Source organism: Castor canadensis, chromosome 8 (genome assembly GCF_047511655.1).
Source record: "Castor canadensis chromosome 8, mCasCan1.hap1v2, whole genome shotgun sequence".
Classification (NCBI taxonomy): domain Eukaryota; kingdom Metazoa; phylum Chordata; class Mammalia; order Rodentia; family Castoridae; genus Castor; species Castor canadensis.
The window spans coordinates 149,293,505-149,311,002 of NC_133393.1; the positions used below are offsets into that span (position 1 = coordinate 149,293,505).

The 17,498-nt window shown below is 56.4% G+C and overlaps 1 protein-coding gene across 6 annotated transcripts; it reads right to left on the bottom strand.

Annotated features, from left to right (window-relative positions):
• Positions 1–238: 238 nt before the first annotated feature.
• On the bottom strand, positions 239–16,917 carry Cbx7 (chromobox 7). Of its 6 annotated transcripts, none has more exons than XM_020173945.2 (6): positions 16,637–16,917; positions 14,465–14,508; positions 8,268–8,333; positions 6,548–6,614; positions 3,464–3,815; positions 239–3,148 (listed from the first exon to the last, which is right to left on the bottom strand). In XM_020173945.2, the coding sequence occupies exons 1-6, from the start codon at positions 16,703–16,705 to the stop codon at positions 2,994–2,996; spliced, it is 753 nt and encodes a 250-aa protein (XP_020029534.1). In that variant the 5' UTR covers positions 16,706–16,917; the 3' UTR covers positions 239–2,993. The 6 variants fall into 6 exon arrangements, with proteins under 6 accessions (XP_020029534.1, XP_020029526.1, XP_020029542.1 ...); XM_020173937.2 differs by having other exon boundaries at positions 239–3,151; positions 16,637–16,910; XM_020173953.2 differs by having other exon boundaries at positions 239–3,151; positions 3,464–3,536; positions 16,637–16,908.
• Positions 16,918–17,498: the final 581 nt, after the last annotated feature.

The following is a 17,498-nucleotide window of genomic DNA, read 5'->3' on the forward strand; positions in this document are numbered from 1 at the left end:
CCCAAGGTTCTAGAGAATACTCTTCAGAGGAAGCAGAGAAAAATTAGAGAAGCCAGGACACACCATACAGTGCAAGATGTGGGCACCTACCCAGAGGCATATCCCCTCAGTTGATCTTCATTGTTGGACTTGCCCAAGACCATGGTCAGTAAATTAGCAGATCTGGGGCCCAAATTCTAGGCTGGAGTCTGGAGTTCTGTCCATGGCAGTCAGAAGCAATGATCAAATACCCAAGAACTTTTTTTAAATCATCTTTAATGTATCTTTAATAATTTTTTGCCTCGTTTACCACGTAATTCACCTAAATAAATAGATGCTGTACAGTCTCTTACCAATATCAGTACAAAAATAAGCCGCTCTGCACCCACCAACCCCCCCCAACACACAGTCGCCCAGGGAAGGCCTGTGCCTGGCCCCCGATACATTCACGTAGTCTGAACGAAGCTCGGAGCTCATCCTGTGCAAAGGAGGCGGCCATGTCCGCCACTTGTAAAGCAAAAGCTGTCCCACTGCACAGTGGCCTGGTGGCATCCCTGGAGCAGGAGGCAGGAGGAAGCTGGCGGCGGGGATTACCATCCTGAGAGGACAGTCAACCCCCAAGGGGTCCTGCCAGGGGCCTGTCCCCAGCAAAGTACCAAGCAGCCTCTACATTCAAAACGGTAGGGTGGGGGGAGGATGGCAGGCTGGTAGCCACTGCTTCCAGAGCCCTCTCCCCACCCTGAGAGTACTGGCCTTGTAGGGGGCTCTGGGGTGAGAAGGAGGTTCCACCTAGCCTGCTCTCACAGGGCCCAGCTGGGACACTCCAGGTTGGGTGGCCTGTGCAGCCACACTGCCCTGGTCACCTGTTCAGGTCTGAAAAAGGTCCTAACAGCCCACAAGTGTCCTCCCCAGGGAGCCAGTTCATAGCAGCTCACAAGCCACATGGCTGCCCCCCAGCATCTCATGGCCATCCATCCAGGCCACCCACCTGGCCCCCAGCTCCCCTAAAAGATTCCCCATGGCATAAAGGACAAATGAGAGGAAAAATGTCTTCTGCTGCTACAGACAGAAAACAGCTCCCTGACCCACAAAAAAGCCCCCCAGAACCAGACTCCCAGAGTGGGGGACCAGGAAACAGGAAGAATTCCATGAGGGTACATGGTTTCCACTGAAAGCTGCCCCATGATCCAAAGCCAGGGGAAATTTTAATCTGCCTCTCTCTACTGAGAGCCCCTGCCATGAAGAGTCCCCAACTCCAAGCAGCAACACTGGCCACTGTCACTACCTTCCTCCTGACCTGTGCCTGCATATTCCTCTAGTTTCAATCCTGGGGCCGCGAGCAGGTCAAGTCACCTGCAGATGGTGGTCCCCAGTGGAAGCACTGAATTGAGTCTGGACAACTAAGACTGCGGGAGGGGAATCTTGAGACTTGGGGATCTGGCTAACAGAGCGTCCCAAACAGGAATAGGGTGCAGGCTGTCTTTGGTTTGGGAACTGGAGAGGAGGAGTCACTCCACCCTTGTCCCCCACAGAGATTCTGCTGGCCTCCTGAGGTCATAGCAGAATCAGGGGACAGTGCTGAACCCATCATACCAGCCCAGCGTTCAGACCACCCTAACTCTGACAGTGGTGGAAGGTGGAGAGCAGACCTACTCTGAGCTCCCCAGGGCCCCCCCACCCCATCTGCCTTTTCACCCCATAGCACTAGGGTAGGAGTCCTTCCTCAGACAGAAAGGCTACCAGCCTTTGTGCAAACCAGCAAACAAGCCCCTCCTGGCCACAGTCCTAGCTGCCCCTTGCCAGGGTGTGGGGCTCGTGGACAGCCTGACCCACCATACACCATGGTCCAGCCCCCACAGAAAACAAGGTCAACCCCAACTGTGGCATTCAGGTTACTTGGGGAGAGGGACACAGAATAGAAGGAGGAAGGGGTCCAGGAGACGAGGGCTGCCCTGAGAAAGTGGTGGACATGCCCCCCACTGACTGCCCATGCCCGCCCCGACCCAGGTTGGCTAAGCTGGAGGAGAGAACAGCAAACGCGGGGAGCTGGAAGGGCTGAAAAGTCACCTGAGTCAGAAAGGACAAGGACCCTGTGGGAGGAAGGACAGGCCCCAGTGTTGGAGGCGGTGCAGATGCCATGGCACACTGGGCAGGTGATTCACACCTGCGGCCTGGCCAGGTACAACCACAAAGCCACATCTGCATGCCGGGAGCCTCAGAAGCCTTCAGGCCCACACCAGGCCCCTGCCCTCCACTGGCGGCTTCTAGCAAAGAGCTGGCAGATCCTGTCACTGGCAGATCCTGTCACGTGATGTGCCTGCAGGTGGGGCGAGGGGTGCCGTGGCAAGTTCACTTGTGCTGTGAAGCGCCCTGTGTTCAGCTGGTCAGAATTTCTAAAGGAGGTGTGCAAGGTCCACGTGGGCAGGTCTGCAGACACATGGGGTGCTGCATGCACATGTGGCTGGATGTGTACATGGCTTCCAAACCAGCCAGGGGATGCAGGGACAGGGCTCTCAGCAGAGGGGCCCCATGGGCAGCCTCTTCCTAGGAAGGGTGAAGACTTCCCTGGAGAAGTCACTGCCCTGCCCCAGCTGCGTGAAGCCCTCCGTCCTGCCCCCATCCCTGGAGATCAAAGCCAGCTTCCACACCCCACTGCAAAGCTGGAGTGGAAAATTCCAAATAAAGACTCAGTCCAAAACAGGAGGGGGACATCAACCAGACAGGCTGGGCAGCTGCTCCAGGCAGGGTATGGACCTCCCAAGCTCCTTGACTTCTAGACGCTCTGGAGATCGGACCCAACCAAACCTGGCCTCCCCAGCCTTGTCCCGGCGGCCACTCTGTAAACGTCCCTCACGGAGAAAGGCAGGGTGGTTGGGAGGGTGGTGGGACCTTCCCCACTTCTGCTCGGTATTTTTTAAATAAAATAATTACCCTGCCCCCAGCCCCTCCCCATCTCTGGAGTTCCCCACCCCAAACCCCAAAGAACACAGTTTAAGAAGGGTGGAAGCAGTGATTCACAGCTTTCCACTGCGGTCTCGGAAGAAGCCCTCAGCCGCCTGGGCCTCACGGAAGGTGACGGTGATGGAGTTGGCAGTGATGTCAGTCACGGTCACCTCACTTGAGGGAAGTGCAGGAGTCCAAGGAGGGGGCCCATCTGCCAGGTCTGCATCTGCTGCAATCACAGTACAAAGACACAGACGGGGGACAGGCTGACAACAGGTGGGCAGGTGGCAGCATACAGCCTACCTCACCCACCCCAACACTGGGTCTCTGGGCATCTCCAGTCAGTCCTGGGCCCAGCTGGAGTTGGGCTCTTCTAGACCAGAAAGAAAGAACGAGCTCAGAGCTAGGATCAGGCCCGAACCAGTCCTGACCATCACCACTGCTCTGTGGTCCCTGGGCCCTCTCTGCACATGGGTCAGCTGGGCTGGGAGCCCTCAGGGACCTTTCTGGCTGGGAGGCCGCAAGGCCTGAGCCACCTTACCGTCCTCCTCAGGTGGCTGCTCTGTGGGCTCCCACTCAGCGGCTGCCTGTAGGACATCTGGGGCTGGAGGCTCCTGCAGGGAGAGCTCCCGTCGATGGCTGTGACTCTCCAGGTGGGACCCGCGGGGCGGGAACTTCTTGCGTGAGAGCCGCAGGTACTTGTGGGCCTTTCGCGGCTTGCAGAGCGGGAAGGGCAGGGTGGGCACCAAGGGGCCCTTGTCCACCAGCTCAGGTGTCCCCGCCTTGACCACCCCCTCGGGGCTCCCGCTGCCGAGTGGGCGCGTCAGGGAGAAGCAGAGCTTCTCTTTGCCCTTGGCCTTGTGGGAGCTCCGCAGGTCCATGCTGTACAGCCGCTGGGGGGGCAAGCCAGGGCACGGCGAGTCAGCCCGGCCCTCCCACCCACTGTGGCACCTTCATTCATTCCATTCCTCCCCCAGTCCATGGCCCAGAATGAGTGCAGAGAGAGTCTGCAGTCCCAGTCCCAGCCCAATCCTCACAGCCTTATCTCCCCAGGGCAGGGGCACAGGGTTTAGACTTTCGTCACACAGCAGAGAAACACCCAGAGGTACAAACTGGAAACAGACCAACAGGACTGGGGGTGTGGCTCAGTGGCAAAGCGCTGAGCTAGTGTAAGACCCTGGGTTCCTGGTGGGGACGGGTCTGGCTTTCTCAAGTAGAGGAAGTGATGCGTTTCTGAGAGAGGGAGCTTTGCTTCCCCAGGAGCCTCCAAAGCTGAAAGAGCAGCTCTCCAAAGAGATGGCGGAGGCGGGCAAAGCCTAGCTAGTGCTCGAGTGTCTCAGGAACGCACGGCACCCAGCCAGCACTCTATGGCCTGGAGTTCTGCAATTTGACGACTCCTGTCTTATTGACTTTGGGAAAAATTACATGACTCCAAGAAAGATCCTTAGTGCCAAGATGCTGGGAGAACTCGTATCATTCTGGGACAGAACCTTCTTTTTTTCTCCCCCCAGTACTGAGATTTGATCTCAGGGCCTTATGCTTGCTAGGTAGGCATCTAACCACTTAAGCCATGCCTCCAATTCTGGGCCAATACTCTACTACCACCCATCACTAGACACGAAAATCTCCTAGGACTGAATGCCATCAGATGAGACCCAAGAGGTCACCCTCCCACCACCAAGTCGGAAGTAAAGATGACGTATGTGGGCTCCACACTCTGTCTTCCTGCTGATGCTATCCTGCGTCCAGGGTGTGGATCATGGGGGGGTGGGGAAGGAGGGCTGGTGTAAGGACTGGGGGGCTGGAGGCTTCTCGGAACCCCCCTCCCACTGACTTGGGGCCTCATGGGCCAGAAAACTCCTACCATCTGCAAGGCAGGTTCTTCTCTGCCTTTCACTAACTCGTCCTGAGAGAACAGGCACTCCTTGAGTCAAAGTGGTTTCTACCCTTCTGTGTGACCCCAGATAAACTCCAGGCCTCCCTGAGCCTCCATTACTTTATCACAAAGGAGAGAGATGGACAGTAGCGTGCAGCCTCCAACAATGCCCACCTCCTGGACTTCACACAGTCTCTTCCCTCATGGAACACTGTAGTGTGAAACTTCCCATGTCAGGCCACAAAGAAACTACAGCATCTTCCTTGCTCTTGGGGCACCCAGTAGGTAGTAAGGGGTTATACTGAAAGGACTCAAGCAGCCTATGGAACTGTCAACACTCAGCACTGCCTCTCTGGGCACATGAGAAGCTATGTGGGCAACTGACCCTCCTGCCCAGTCAAACCTTCAGATGACCCTGTCCACCAACATCCTGACAGGAACTGGAACTAGGACCACAGAAGGAACCAGCTAAAGCATCCCCAAATTCCTGACCCACAGAAACCATGTGAAACAGTAATCACTGTTTTTAGTTGCTAAATTGGGAGTAATGTGTTGCATAGCAATAGGTAACTAAAACAGGGCTAGGGAGTGGCTTATGTGGTGTGTGCCTGCCTAGCAAGTGTTACACCCCAAGTCCAAACCCTAGTACCTGGGAGTGGGGGGAGAAGGATGGGTGGAATCTACATAACTATGACATCTACCTTGCAGGTTTGGTGTGCAGATGAAACATGTCCTTTGCCCAGGCCACCAGACACAGGACCCCACAGGCAGGCAGATGTCTAACAAATGCTACTTTCCTTCCTAGGATCCAGTTCACACCAAATCCCATAGGCCATGCCCCCCCACGAAAGGAGACTTTCCTACAGAAAGCGTCAAGTGACCTGCAACCACGAGTATCCACACTGCACTTGGACCGAGAATCCTGATGGTAGGCTTCAAATACCCAGGAAATTGGGTGGGCATGTACTTTTACCATCCCCCCTTACAGATGAGAAAACTCCACTCTCAGGCTTGCTCAGAGTCATGTAACCCCACCACTCTAAACTCCACTTGCTTTTCCTGCCCCCATAAGATGTAGGTCCCCAAGGATATCACAAAGGCCAGGTCACCACCTCACAGAGGACTAGAAACAGGCGCAACAGGTTTCTTCTCACTCAAAAAGGACACAATTGTAAAAATCTGCTATTACAAGGCTATGTTCCAGAATTCTAACAGTTATTGTTTCTTGGATTCTAAAATTCCAGTCTCAAGTCATGGCTTGAGAGGCCTGGCTCAAGTGGTAGAGTGCCTGCCTAGCAAGTGTGAAGCTCTGAGTTCAACCCCCAATATCATAAAAAAAAAAACCAAAACAAAACAAAAAACCTTAAAATTGCTGTCTCCCTTCTTTCCTCAATTCTAAAGTTTGCCTCTAAGATTCCCAAATGTTACAATTTTGAGTTTGGGGATTTTGAGCATCACAAGCTTATAAACTTTCAAAAGTCCTAACTAATGTATCCACTGTCCCCTCCTCACACTGTTGACACTCTGCTCCAGTATTCCCAAGGCTTCACCCCGCATTTGGCCTCCCCCATCTTCCATGGAGACATACCCTCTGAGTGTCCCACCCTGTAGTGCCCGGGGCAGGATCAGGGAGGGCGAATGGGTGTGATGCACTCAGCAGCAGTGAAAATGCACTCAGCAGGGGCCAGAGGTCCAGGCCACTGCTGGCAGCTAGGGGAGAGCAGGGCGGCCCAAAGGCAGCTGGGTTACCTGCAGCAGAAGCCGCTTGGGTTTCGGACCTCTCTTCCGATACCCGGACGCTCGGTCTCTCTCCTCCCTGGGGTGCAAGGCAGGTGATAGAAGAAAAGGAAACATTGGTGACATCTAAGGGAAGGAGGGGGTCTGCTTCATCTCCCCCCACTACCCAACAGAGATAGGGAAACCCTCTTGGCCATCCCCCAACCCTCCCCATTGCTTTAATGTGGTCAGACACTTGGCCTCCAGAGCCTGGAATTCCCTTATGACAAAAGGAAAGGACACGGGTCTCCATCACTGAGGTGTGACTCACAGGGCATTTCTGAAAACATGGGCCCTTCCTGAGCTCCAGGGCCATGCATGGGCTCTGCTCTCCGTGTTTCTAGGGACCCTCCAAGAACACAGTTCCAGTTTCTACTCTCAGGAGAGTTGTGCAGAAACTTGTCAACCCAGTTTGCCCTGCATGTCTTTTAGCAAGTGAAGCTGACCAGCTCTCCCCATGTGGGACCCACAGGAACCTGGAGAAGAGGGATCCTGCCTTGTGGGTGGGGGAGGGCAACCAACCTGAATCAGTGCTTCTGGGTGCCTTCCTCACACAGGAAACACACACATAACACACAGGCTGAGGGTCCCCACAAAGCTACTTGACCTAAACACACCACCGGGCACTCCAGTGACAGTGCCAAAGTAGTAGGGAGTTCAAGTTCTTTCACTTTGCCTCCACTCACTTTCCCAGTCCTTCCAGGAAGGCCCATGGGGCCGGGAGTTCACTTTTCCCCCTTACTGGCTGGGCAACCTTGGACCAGTCCCAATCGGGACTCAGACTAAAGCAGTGCTCCCCAAATTCTGATCACCTAGGTGAGAGCTACCACACCCTGCTGGACTCTTGGGCAGCAGGGAAGGAGGATTCTAACCCCCAGCCATACCCCTTCTCACTGTTCTCCTCGCTGACACTCCAAGACAGTACAGTCTGCAGGACTCTTTTGGACCAAAACCCCACCAAGCACCCAGAAAGCAGAGAGAAGCTGTGTGATGGGACACCCTGATTTTTAAAGGAAAGGGCACTAAAAATCTGAATGAGCAGCAGGAAATGTCCTGCAGCAAGAGGTAGCAAGCGACCTGCAGTGGGGTGCCTGGTCAAGTCCTATTGTGCAAGCTCCCAGCTGTGAGGCCCCTGGATAAGCCCCTTCACGCTCAGATCCTCAGTTTCCTCATCTGTCAAGTGAGACTCTCATCCCTGTCTCGGGAAGTTGCCATAAGGGAACAAATAAAAGGGGCTCTGTGACATTGCCCACTGGCACACGGCAGTGCCTGGGGAGAAGCAAGACTCAGCTGCCCTGATGAGGCAGGAAAGCCAGGTGGGCAGGGTGAGCTCATGCTTGGAATCCTGGCAGGGCAGGAGGGCAGAGGACAGCTTGAAGCTCACACCCCTCATCAGACCTCACCCACACTGACCTGCCACTGCCAGAGTCCTGACACTGCCTCTCACATGGGCACCTGTTTGAATGCCTACATTCCCCACTGGAACTAAAACCTCTGCCTAGGGTCAGGGTGTCACAGCCAAGATGGAGGCTGGGTGATTAGAGGAAATGGCCAACAGGACACAGCAAAGGGGCCTGAGGTCATCAGCACCTACCACCCTCCCCTGGCTGCAGACCAGGCTGGCCCCCAGCCCCATGAGGTGCCCCCACCCCACCCTCAGAGCCAAGCCAGCAGCAGATGGAGGGCCTCTTACTTCTCCTCGTAGGCCATGACAAGGCGAGGATCCAGGATGTGCTCCTCTGGCTCCCACGTGCTGTACCTGGGAAGAGGAACACAGGTCACAGTTGCCCTGCCTCTACCTGGCATCACAGAGGCCATGGCTGCTCACATAGGGCCCACTGTCATGAGGCTTTGGCCCTGAGGGTAAGGTATGACTGACTTACTCTAAGGAGCTGCCCTAGCCTGAGCTTCCTGGGTCCCCTACAACACTGGAATTCCCCTCACCCACACCACACAACAATCCTACTGGGTCTTCCTATCAGAACCCATCTCCACCTGAGGCCCTCGGGTCCTTGGAAGAGAACAAGTTCCTGTACATCCCGGCATGCCCTTCCTACAACAACAGAGTCTCCGGAGCCACACTGCCTGGGTTTAAATCCCAGCTCAGCCGCTAGCTAGCAAGACAACCTTGAGTCATTTACTCAACAGCTCTGTGCCTGTGTCCATCTGTCCATCTGTAAAAGGACTCAAGTGCTAATTAAATGTAGCATCTGACAGTTCAGTGGGGAAAGGGCTCTGTGTCTCCTGCTGTTTACAAGTGTGCTTCCTGTCTCCAGCCTTCCACACCAGCCCCAGCATGGTCACTACCATGAGGGAGCCTCTCCCTCCTGCCGTGGTTCACCCATGCCATCAAGGCCAAGCCTGAAGTTCCCCCCTCTCCCCGTCTCGGGGCACGGAGCTGGTATCTGGTGAACAGCTAGTGATCCAATGGAGCAGCGCGCCTCCTGGTGGCCCCTGATGCCTCTACCTGGGATCCTCCTCTCCCACCCCAGACCACAGGGCACCCGGAGGGTGGAGCTGGCATAGCAGCGAGCACTGCCACAGCTCAGGGCTGCACAACGCCGACCTGGGACACCTGCCACAGTCTTGCTCTGCCCACACTCTGACTTACTCAGTATCCGCCTCCTTCAAGGCAGCTCAACTTTTTTTTTGCTTTCTCATTTGTTTTGAGACCCTGTCCCCAGGGTCTCACTATATAGACCAGGCTGACCTCAAACTCTCCATCTTCCTGTCTGGGCTTCCCAAGTGCTGGAATTACAGATGTGTACCACCACGCCTGACTAACACAGCTCACTTTTTATATTTAAATAATTTCATTTTGAAAGCCAGTGACTCACACCTATAGTCCTAGCTACTCATGAGGAAAAAGATCAGTAGGATCTCGGCTTGAGGCCACTCGAAGTCATCCAGGGCAAATAAAAACTCCATCACAATAAAAGGGGCGTGGACGGTGGGCGCTGGTGGAGTGGCTCAAGGTGTAAGCCCTGAGTTCAAATCCCAGTGCTGCAAAAAACAGTACGTATGTCTATACAGTATATTTGCAAATAACAACACATGTATATAATCAAAAACAAAGCCATGTTCTGTGAGATGATCAGAGCCCTGCTGGATAAGAAGGCAGGTGACTGGGTGCGAGGCATCAGCAGACAGAAAGAATCTGCCCTCTTGTAGTCAGCTGAGCTGAAACCTTTGCCCTAGATTTGTGGGGAATGTCTTGTGCTTTTTAACACTAGGTGTGTGGCACAGCTAAGCCAAGAGCACAATGCTTTCCTCCTTCCTTCCCCTAATTCTCCAGCTCACCTATTCCGTGTGGGGCCCTGTGACCGCTCTGTGGGCTCAGCAATGACAGTTCCTGACTCTGCCCCTTCCTGTGTGTGTACATGCCAGCCCGGCCCTGAGCTCTTGTGCCCTGGCTTCACTCTCCTTCTGGGCATGCAGCCAGCTCCCAGACATCCTTTAAGAGCCAGGGTCTTGTAGTGTTCCTTGACTTCTCCTAGCTGTTCCACTCCCAGCACAACCAACTCTCAGCCATCAATGAACACAGCTGGCGCTGGCCCAAGGGCCACTGTCCCCAGATGGCCAGCACAGTCCCTGTCCCCGGTGCTCTGGGAGCTGGGAGGGCCCTGGAGGCTGGCTCTCTCCTCCAGAACACGGAAAATGAAAATGAACTGCTGAAGCGTGGCCACCGGGGCCTGCAGGCCTCATGTCTTCCTCCCAAAAAGAAAGGTGCATCTCCTCCATCCACCTAGAAGGCTGGAATCCGCCTTCCTCCTGCGTGGTCCGCTGACCCTCTCACTACAAAGTGCTCTCCTCTCTGCCCTGACCACCTCCCCCTAACTGGCTCATTTCTTGCTCATGTGGCTGCTGTGTGACTCTTGGCAAGTCCCTAGCCTTCTCTGGACCTCAATTTCCTCATCTTAAAATAACCGCCACCACCTCCACAGCATCTGCAAGTGCACTGGCTCCCACCATGAACTCGTCCCTCCCTCAAAAACCCCGCAGAGGTTGGCTCCTACTCTCCTTTTACAGATGAAGAAACTGAGGCACAGAAGTGCAGCAACTTGCCCAAGATTACTGAGCTGGTAATTTTTGGTCAGCCTCGCTGGAACTCAATTCTACTCTTGGCCACTGTCTACCTCCGAGGCCGTCACAGGTCGGAGTCGGGTTCCCCACAGGCTGAGACATCCCAGGGAGAGGAGCACTGCCTGCGTGACCCGGCCTCGGCACGTGGCTGGAGCACCAACGGGGGCGGCCGGGATCTAAGGTATCAGGGTCGGGCGAGGCAGACGGGCCAGATCCTGCTCGGTGCGAGGTAGCAGAGAGCCGCAGGCTTTGCACAGCGTCCCGGCCTGTGGGACCCCAACCATGCCGCGCCCCTCGGCACCCTGGAGCGCGGGGCGAGCTGTACACGCTTCGCCAGCAGCGAGGGCGCAGGAAGCCCAGGAGGTAGGGAAATCTGCGACTAGCGGAGGAGCACCCCAAGCCTGTGGAGGAGCTAGGGCTCCGCCCCGGCCCGCCCCCGACGGCGGCGCGCACGCACGGGAGGGCGCACGACGGCACAACGCTGGCCAGTGAGGGCGGGGCGGCGCGCCAGCTCGAGATAAACACGGCCACGTGACCGCCGCCCCGCCCCTCCCCCCCCCAGCCCGGGTAAACAAGCTCCGGGCCGCCGCGCCCCGCCGGCTCCCATCCTTTGGCGGGGGCGGGGGAGGTCGGTGCCAACGGGGCAGGATGCCCCCAGCCCGCCGTTCTGAGTAAATAAGTCGCTGCCGAGCTGTGACGCAGGCGCCAGGGCGCAGGTGGAACCACTCCCTGGACCCCGCAGGCTAGAGGCAGCCACCACTCCAATTGCCCCAAGTCAGAAGTACAGGGTGCAGGGCTGGGACCTAGACTGCCACGTGGGGCCTGGGCCAAGTGACTCTTCGGCCTGCACCTCTCTGGGGCCTGGTCCTAAAGCGGGATCCCAGTAATCTCTTCGCTTTTGGTGGTTGTTTAGATGAGATGTGTTAAGCCGCAAAAGGCACTTAGCTCTGTGTGGTACATAGTAAAGGCAAACAAGCATTCAATCAAGCTTAGAAACCTAGAGTGCACGAGTCTGCGCAAGAACCCAGGACTGCTGGCTACTTACTGCCCCATCCCAGTGAGGAGAGGAAACAGCTCCTACTCGTCCCTGACAGGGCCTTAATGACTCTGAGTTCAGGCTTCAGTGGGGCCTCAGTTTACAGATGGGAAGCGGAGACAGATTAGCTGGGGGTTTTGCCCTGGGTCACCCAGCTGGTAAGTCTCTGCATGCAGAGTTCAAAGGTATTTTGGTCTGGCCCCAAAGCCTGAGCACATCCCACTGAAGTGCCAAATGGCCAACAAGCAAGAAACTCCGGGTCACTGTTGGTGGAGCCAGCTGTGTGTCACAGAGTGGTTCAAACTTTCCCCAATGTACAATACATTACCCTGGGCAAGGACTGATACAGGCTTTTGTCTCTCCATCTGTAAAATGGGTGTCCATGAGGCAATTAAATGAGCCACTGCCTGCTTGCTAAGGAGGCTGATTTGCTGATACCATTATGAAAGCTCTATGGAGGCCTTCCTGAGAGACAGGGTCACAGCCACAGCAAGAAAAGAAGGTGTCCCAACAGGAAAGCAGCAGGGTCCTGGGCAGGCTGAACTGATAATCACCCGATTATCACCTAGCAGCCTGAGATGTAGAAAACACCTGTGGCTTTGCAAGGGCAAAGCCCCAAGTTCAAACTCCAGTCCTCCCAAAACAAAACACCTTCCTGCCCAAAGGTGAGGAAGGTGGCTGCTGAGAAGGGAAGTTGGACCCCCTGCCCAAGACTGGCACTGCCCAGCCACAACTCCCAGGCCTGGAGCAGCAGCCTGACAGGGCCCAGTCCCCCACTGTCTGCAAGACCCCCAGAGGTGGAGGAGACAGGATACAGAGGCCAGGGCTCTCCCTGGGACTGAACATCTGTCTCCCCAAGTGAGGCTTGTGGTTGGCAGCTGAACCTGCCTCACACAGGTAGCATCGTGGATGGCAGGAAGTAACACACTGCATTGGGTTGGCAGTTATATTCTGGGCCTCAGTTTCCCCACCTAAAAAAAAAAAAAGACTGATCTAAATAAGGATATTATTCTAAGGCTATTTTGAAATCCTGTTCACAATGGAATCCTGTATGCCCCTTCCCTGGGTGGGGCAAATGAAAACAAAACAAGGCCTAGAGGCCTGCCTGACTACCTCTCATCAACAGCGAACATTTCCTGAAGAGCTTCTCTGGGCTGGGCATGCGTGAGGCAATATAAACCCATCCTCATAACCCTGCAAAGGAGGTGTCATTATTCCAATTTGAAGTCCAGGAAGGAGAGGCCCAGATATGCTGGGGACATGCCCAAGGGCTCACAGCTGTCCAGTGAAGAGCCAGGCCTGAAACCTGGGAGCAAACTGTGCAGGAAGAAGGCATATCCACATGATCTGCACAAACAGGGCTTCCAGAACCCCATTAGGGGGTCTCGCTCTGTTAAGAAACGTGGGTGTTGTAGCTCAAGTGGAAGAGTGCCTGACCCTAAAGCCTTGGGTTCAAATGTAGTACCAACCCCCCAAAAAAAAACAAGTGAGGGATAGGGTGTAGCTCACTGGTAGAGCACTTGCCTGGCATGTGCTAGAACCTGGGTTCCATCCCCAGCACTGGAGAAGAAGAAAGGCCAGGTGCAGACAGAAACAGGAGGGTCTGTGAAGGCCTCTGCTTCTGGCAGGGGCCAGCTCCTACCTCCTGAGGGAAGCTAGCTGGCAGATGTGGTCGTATTTAGGCGACAGAGGCAAAGAGCACAGCGCCAGGTCAGAGTCTGGTCTCTGCCTTTTCTGGCTTTCCAGTCCCAAGTGCCCCTTGGCCCTGTGACAACGGTGGGGGGAGGGTCCTCCCCCAGGCCCCAGAGTGAGGAGTGGACAAATGCATTACCTACATGCTGCCCACCTACCCGCCATCCGGAATGCCTGTGGCTTGCCCTGAATATGTAACCAGGCCAAGCAGCCAAGAAGGCAGGCCTGGACCACTGCTTCCATTGCTGTCTCTCCACCATACCCCAAGAATGCCACAGGGCCCAATCCCCACCCAGCAAACAAGCCCCCAAGCACTGATGCAAAATGAGGCTGGAAACATCTCCAGGAGGCAGGGCAGGGGGCGGGGCACCCTCATACCAATGGGGAGGCCAAAGCCTAGCTTGTTCCCGCCTCCAACAACTCCCTGCCAGAAGGTGATTGGTTGGCGGCAGAGTCCCTGATTGGGCCTCAGCAGCTCAGGAGAGGTGGAGCAGCTGTGAGAGTTCTTAGGCTCAGCGGTGCTCCACAACTCTGGGATGGGGTGTTGCGGGGGCAAAAAGAAGAGGCGTAAAGATGGGGGGCCTAGTTGTGCTTCCATTTGCTCTATGATCAAAGGCAAGCTACTTACCCTCGCGGAGCCTAATTCCTCATCTTGAAAGCTCAGGGTCACACCCACCTCACAAGGCTGCCTGGGACTGGAAAGCGACATCCAAAGGCAAGGTGACCCAGGCTCTGCCTCTCCTTACCTGGTACTGGGGACTTGGGTTTGAGGCTCTTTTCACCTAGCACTGTACCTACTACACCTGGGGACCCCTTCACCTGGCCAGCACCATCGCTGAGGCCGAGATGCTGGGCCTCAATCCTATGGCCAAGACAAGCAGCAAGAGAAGGGGCTCAATGCTGAGGGTGCAGGGTGAGAGCAGAAGGTGGGCATGTCGCTTGACCTGATAGTGCTCGGCTGGCAGAGGGGAAACTGAGGCCCACACAAAGTCAGCTGCCCAGTCACACAGGAAGCTGAAGCTAAAGCCAGACAGGGAAAGGGATGGACAGGCAGACAAACAGACACAAAGGAGCCTTACTTGGGGGGCCATCCTTTCCACTTCACCAGATATTCCACTTTGCCCTGTGAAGAGAAGGAAAGTCATAGTGAGATAGTCATCTCCCCAGCACTTGCAGGACAGGAAGGTTCAAAAGACCCCTCTGCAAACAGGTATCCCTCAACACACAAACCCCAGGGACTCTCCACCGGGTCCTCAACAGCCCAGAGACCCCCCCCCAGATGTTGGCTGCTGCATGACTACATACAGCCCGCCCCCCCCCACTTCAGCACTGAGGCCACATGGGGACAGGCTTGTTGGCCAAAACCCCACAGTGGCAGAGTCTCAGCACCAAGCCCATGACTCTTCCTTTTTATTTATGTTTATTTTTATTGTTTGACAGTACTGAGATTTGAACTCAGGGCCTAGCTTGCTTGCTAGGTAGACGCTCTACTACTTGAGCCTCTTTTCCCTTTTCAGATGGAAAGACTCTCCAGATCCCAGCACGTTCCTGGAGGGGCTCTCCCCATAGCTCTGGACCTACAGCCAGCTTTCTGCCAAGGGCAAAGGGGAGCAGCCAGTAGGGCCTCACGTCAAAAGACCCTGAAGGACTCCAGAGAAGTCTGACAATCTCCACCTCCAGAAAGGGTGGTCAAGCCCTCTCCAGTGGCTAGGAAACAGAGCCAGCACTCCTTTCCTCCCAAGGGCCAGGGGTCTTTACATGTCCAGTCCATCCTCATGTATAGAATTTTAAAACCAAGATATAGCACCTCCTCAAGGAGGCTGTTCCTGGTCACCATTCGGCCTCTTCCTTCCCTAGCACCTGATGCTCTCTTTCTGCCGAGCTCTCTTTCTGCAAAGCGCACAGCTCAGCCAAAGGCATCTGTATTTATTTTCTCATTCATCCTGCATCTCCTTAGCCAGAATGCCAGCTCCGTAAGGGGAGGGAGGGATCCCTGGGCTCAGGAACATACCAGAGCCTCAGTAAATGTTTTGAGTGCCTGGCTGCAAGGATGAGCCCCGCCCCGGAACTATTCCTGCTACCCCATTGTAGATGGGGTGATGGCTGTACCTGCAGGGAGTGTGGAATCAATTAATCCTCTTTAAAGTCGAGGAAACCGTGGGGGAAGGGAGAAGAAGGAGGAGCCAGCTCCAGCAGAAGACTACCAACCCCTCAGTGGAGTTGGAGCAGGAAAAGAGAGCTGACCCTTGGCTGCAGACGCCAGGACTGTTCTCTCCTAGGGAAAGGTGGGCTTGCAATCAGCCCACACGAACTTCTGCTCTACCTCTCTTACCGTGGGCCGTTGAGCAGGGCACTCTCCTGCCTGGGCCTCAGCTTTTGCCTCTGTCAAATGCGAGGTAACCACCAGGAGCCTCCTAAGGACTATGGGGAAAAGGTCTATGGTCACTGCCAGGAGAAGAACTTTCCTCCGAGGACGTCCCCCGACTCAACCTCCAGTCTGGGATGCGCCCTCTCGGCAAAATGCACACAGGAAATGTACATGCAGAGGCGGACACAACCAAAGCCCGGCCGAAGTGCGGTGTCCGGAGGCCGGCAGCACAGACGCCTCCTTAAATTGCAGGGTGTATGTTTTGAAGGCGTAGGCAGAGGGGGAGGAGCTTGAGGATGCCCCAACGCAGGCGGCGGCTTCAGAGCCCCGGCCCGGCAGGGAGTTGGGGGAGGGGAGAAGTGGAAGGGCAGAAGAGGGGTGTGCGCTGGGGGGGGTAGAGATCCGAAAGGTCAAAGTCCATCAGGAAAACTTCCGAGGCCGGAGGAGACTTTTCCAAAGCTCCGCCTCCAACTTCAAAGGACTTGGTACTACTAACAGACCAGAGTGCCAAGTTCAAGATTCACCTCTGCCACTAACACAACGCACTAGGCAAGTTGTTTTCTAAACCGGGGCCTCAGTCTTCCCGTATTTAGAATATATGGGCGATGAGTTAGAATGGCGCTCAAGATCCCTACAATCCCATCCTCATCTCCAGTTCAGGTGGCTCCAGTTGCCTCCTGCATCTTGGAGCAACAACTTTAATTCTACTGTCCTTATACGGTGTCGGGGAAACTGAGGCACGGGCTGGGGAGACCGGTCCAGCAGTGCAGAGCTGCCTGGACCCCCAGCCTTACTTTTCTCTCGCCCCAGCCTGGAGGGGGCGGTGCTGGGGCAGTGGAGGCGACCTGACCGGGGTCCTGGGAGCCGTCCCTGGGCACCTCACCTTCCGCACGCGCTTCTTCCGGATGCTTTCCACCGCGAACACCTGCTCGCCGATAGCTGACAGCTCCATGCGGGGCGGCGGGCGAGCGGGCCCGGGGCCGGGCCGGGCCGAGCCGGGGGCGGAGCTGCGGGGCCGCGGCTACCGCGCGCGATGCTCTGGCCGGCGGGGTCCCCGTCAACCTCTGCCGGGCGCGCACGCGCACGCGCACGCGCGCACCCCCCCTCGCGCTCCCTCACGCCGCCGACGTTCCATTTTTGAACCTGCGCAACGTTTTCCTCGGCGCCGGCGAGCACGCGCGCGCGCGCGCGCGCGCGCGGGGAGGGGGCGGGGCGGGAGCGCGCGGGCCGGCCGGCGGCGGGACTTTAGCTCGCGCGCAGCGGGTCAGCCCCGCCCCTCCTCGCCGGAGCCCCGCCCCTCCCCGCCGGAGCCCCGCCCACAGTGAAAGGCGGAGTGGCGCTGACCCGCTCCTCCCCGCGCCGGGACTGATTCGGTGCGTCGCGGTCTCCCGAGTACCTCCTCTCGCTGCTCCTCTCCTGGGCAGGACGTGATCGCTAACACCGAGGCGCCAGTCCCCACATTCTCCCGATGACTCTGAGGCTCGGAAACGGCGTGGGCCGGGCTGGGCGGAGAGGAAGCGGGCGCAGATCGGGGAGGTCATTTGCCTCACCTCCCACATCGCGGGAGACGCGGACCCTCGAGCTGCTGGAGCGCGGGGACCTCAGAGGTTTCCCACCTGACCTGGGCGTCGCAGGGCCCAGGTGCCCTGATCCGGATTTGGGAGGTTCTGAGCAGGCATCTCTGCATCCAGCTCCAGCCATCCAACCTTCACGGGTGGCGCGGCCCCCGTGGAGCGGAGGCACGC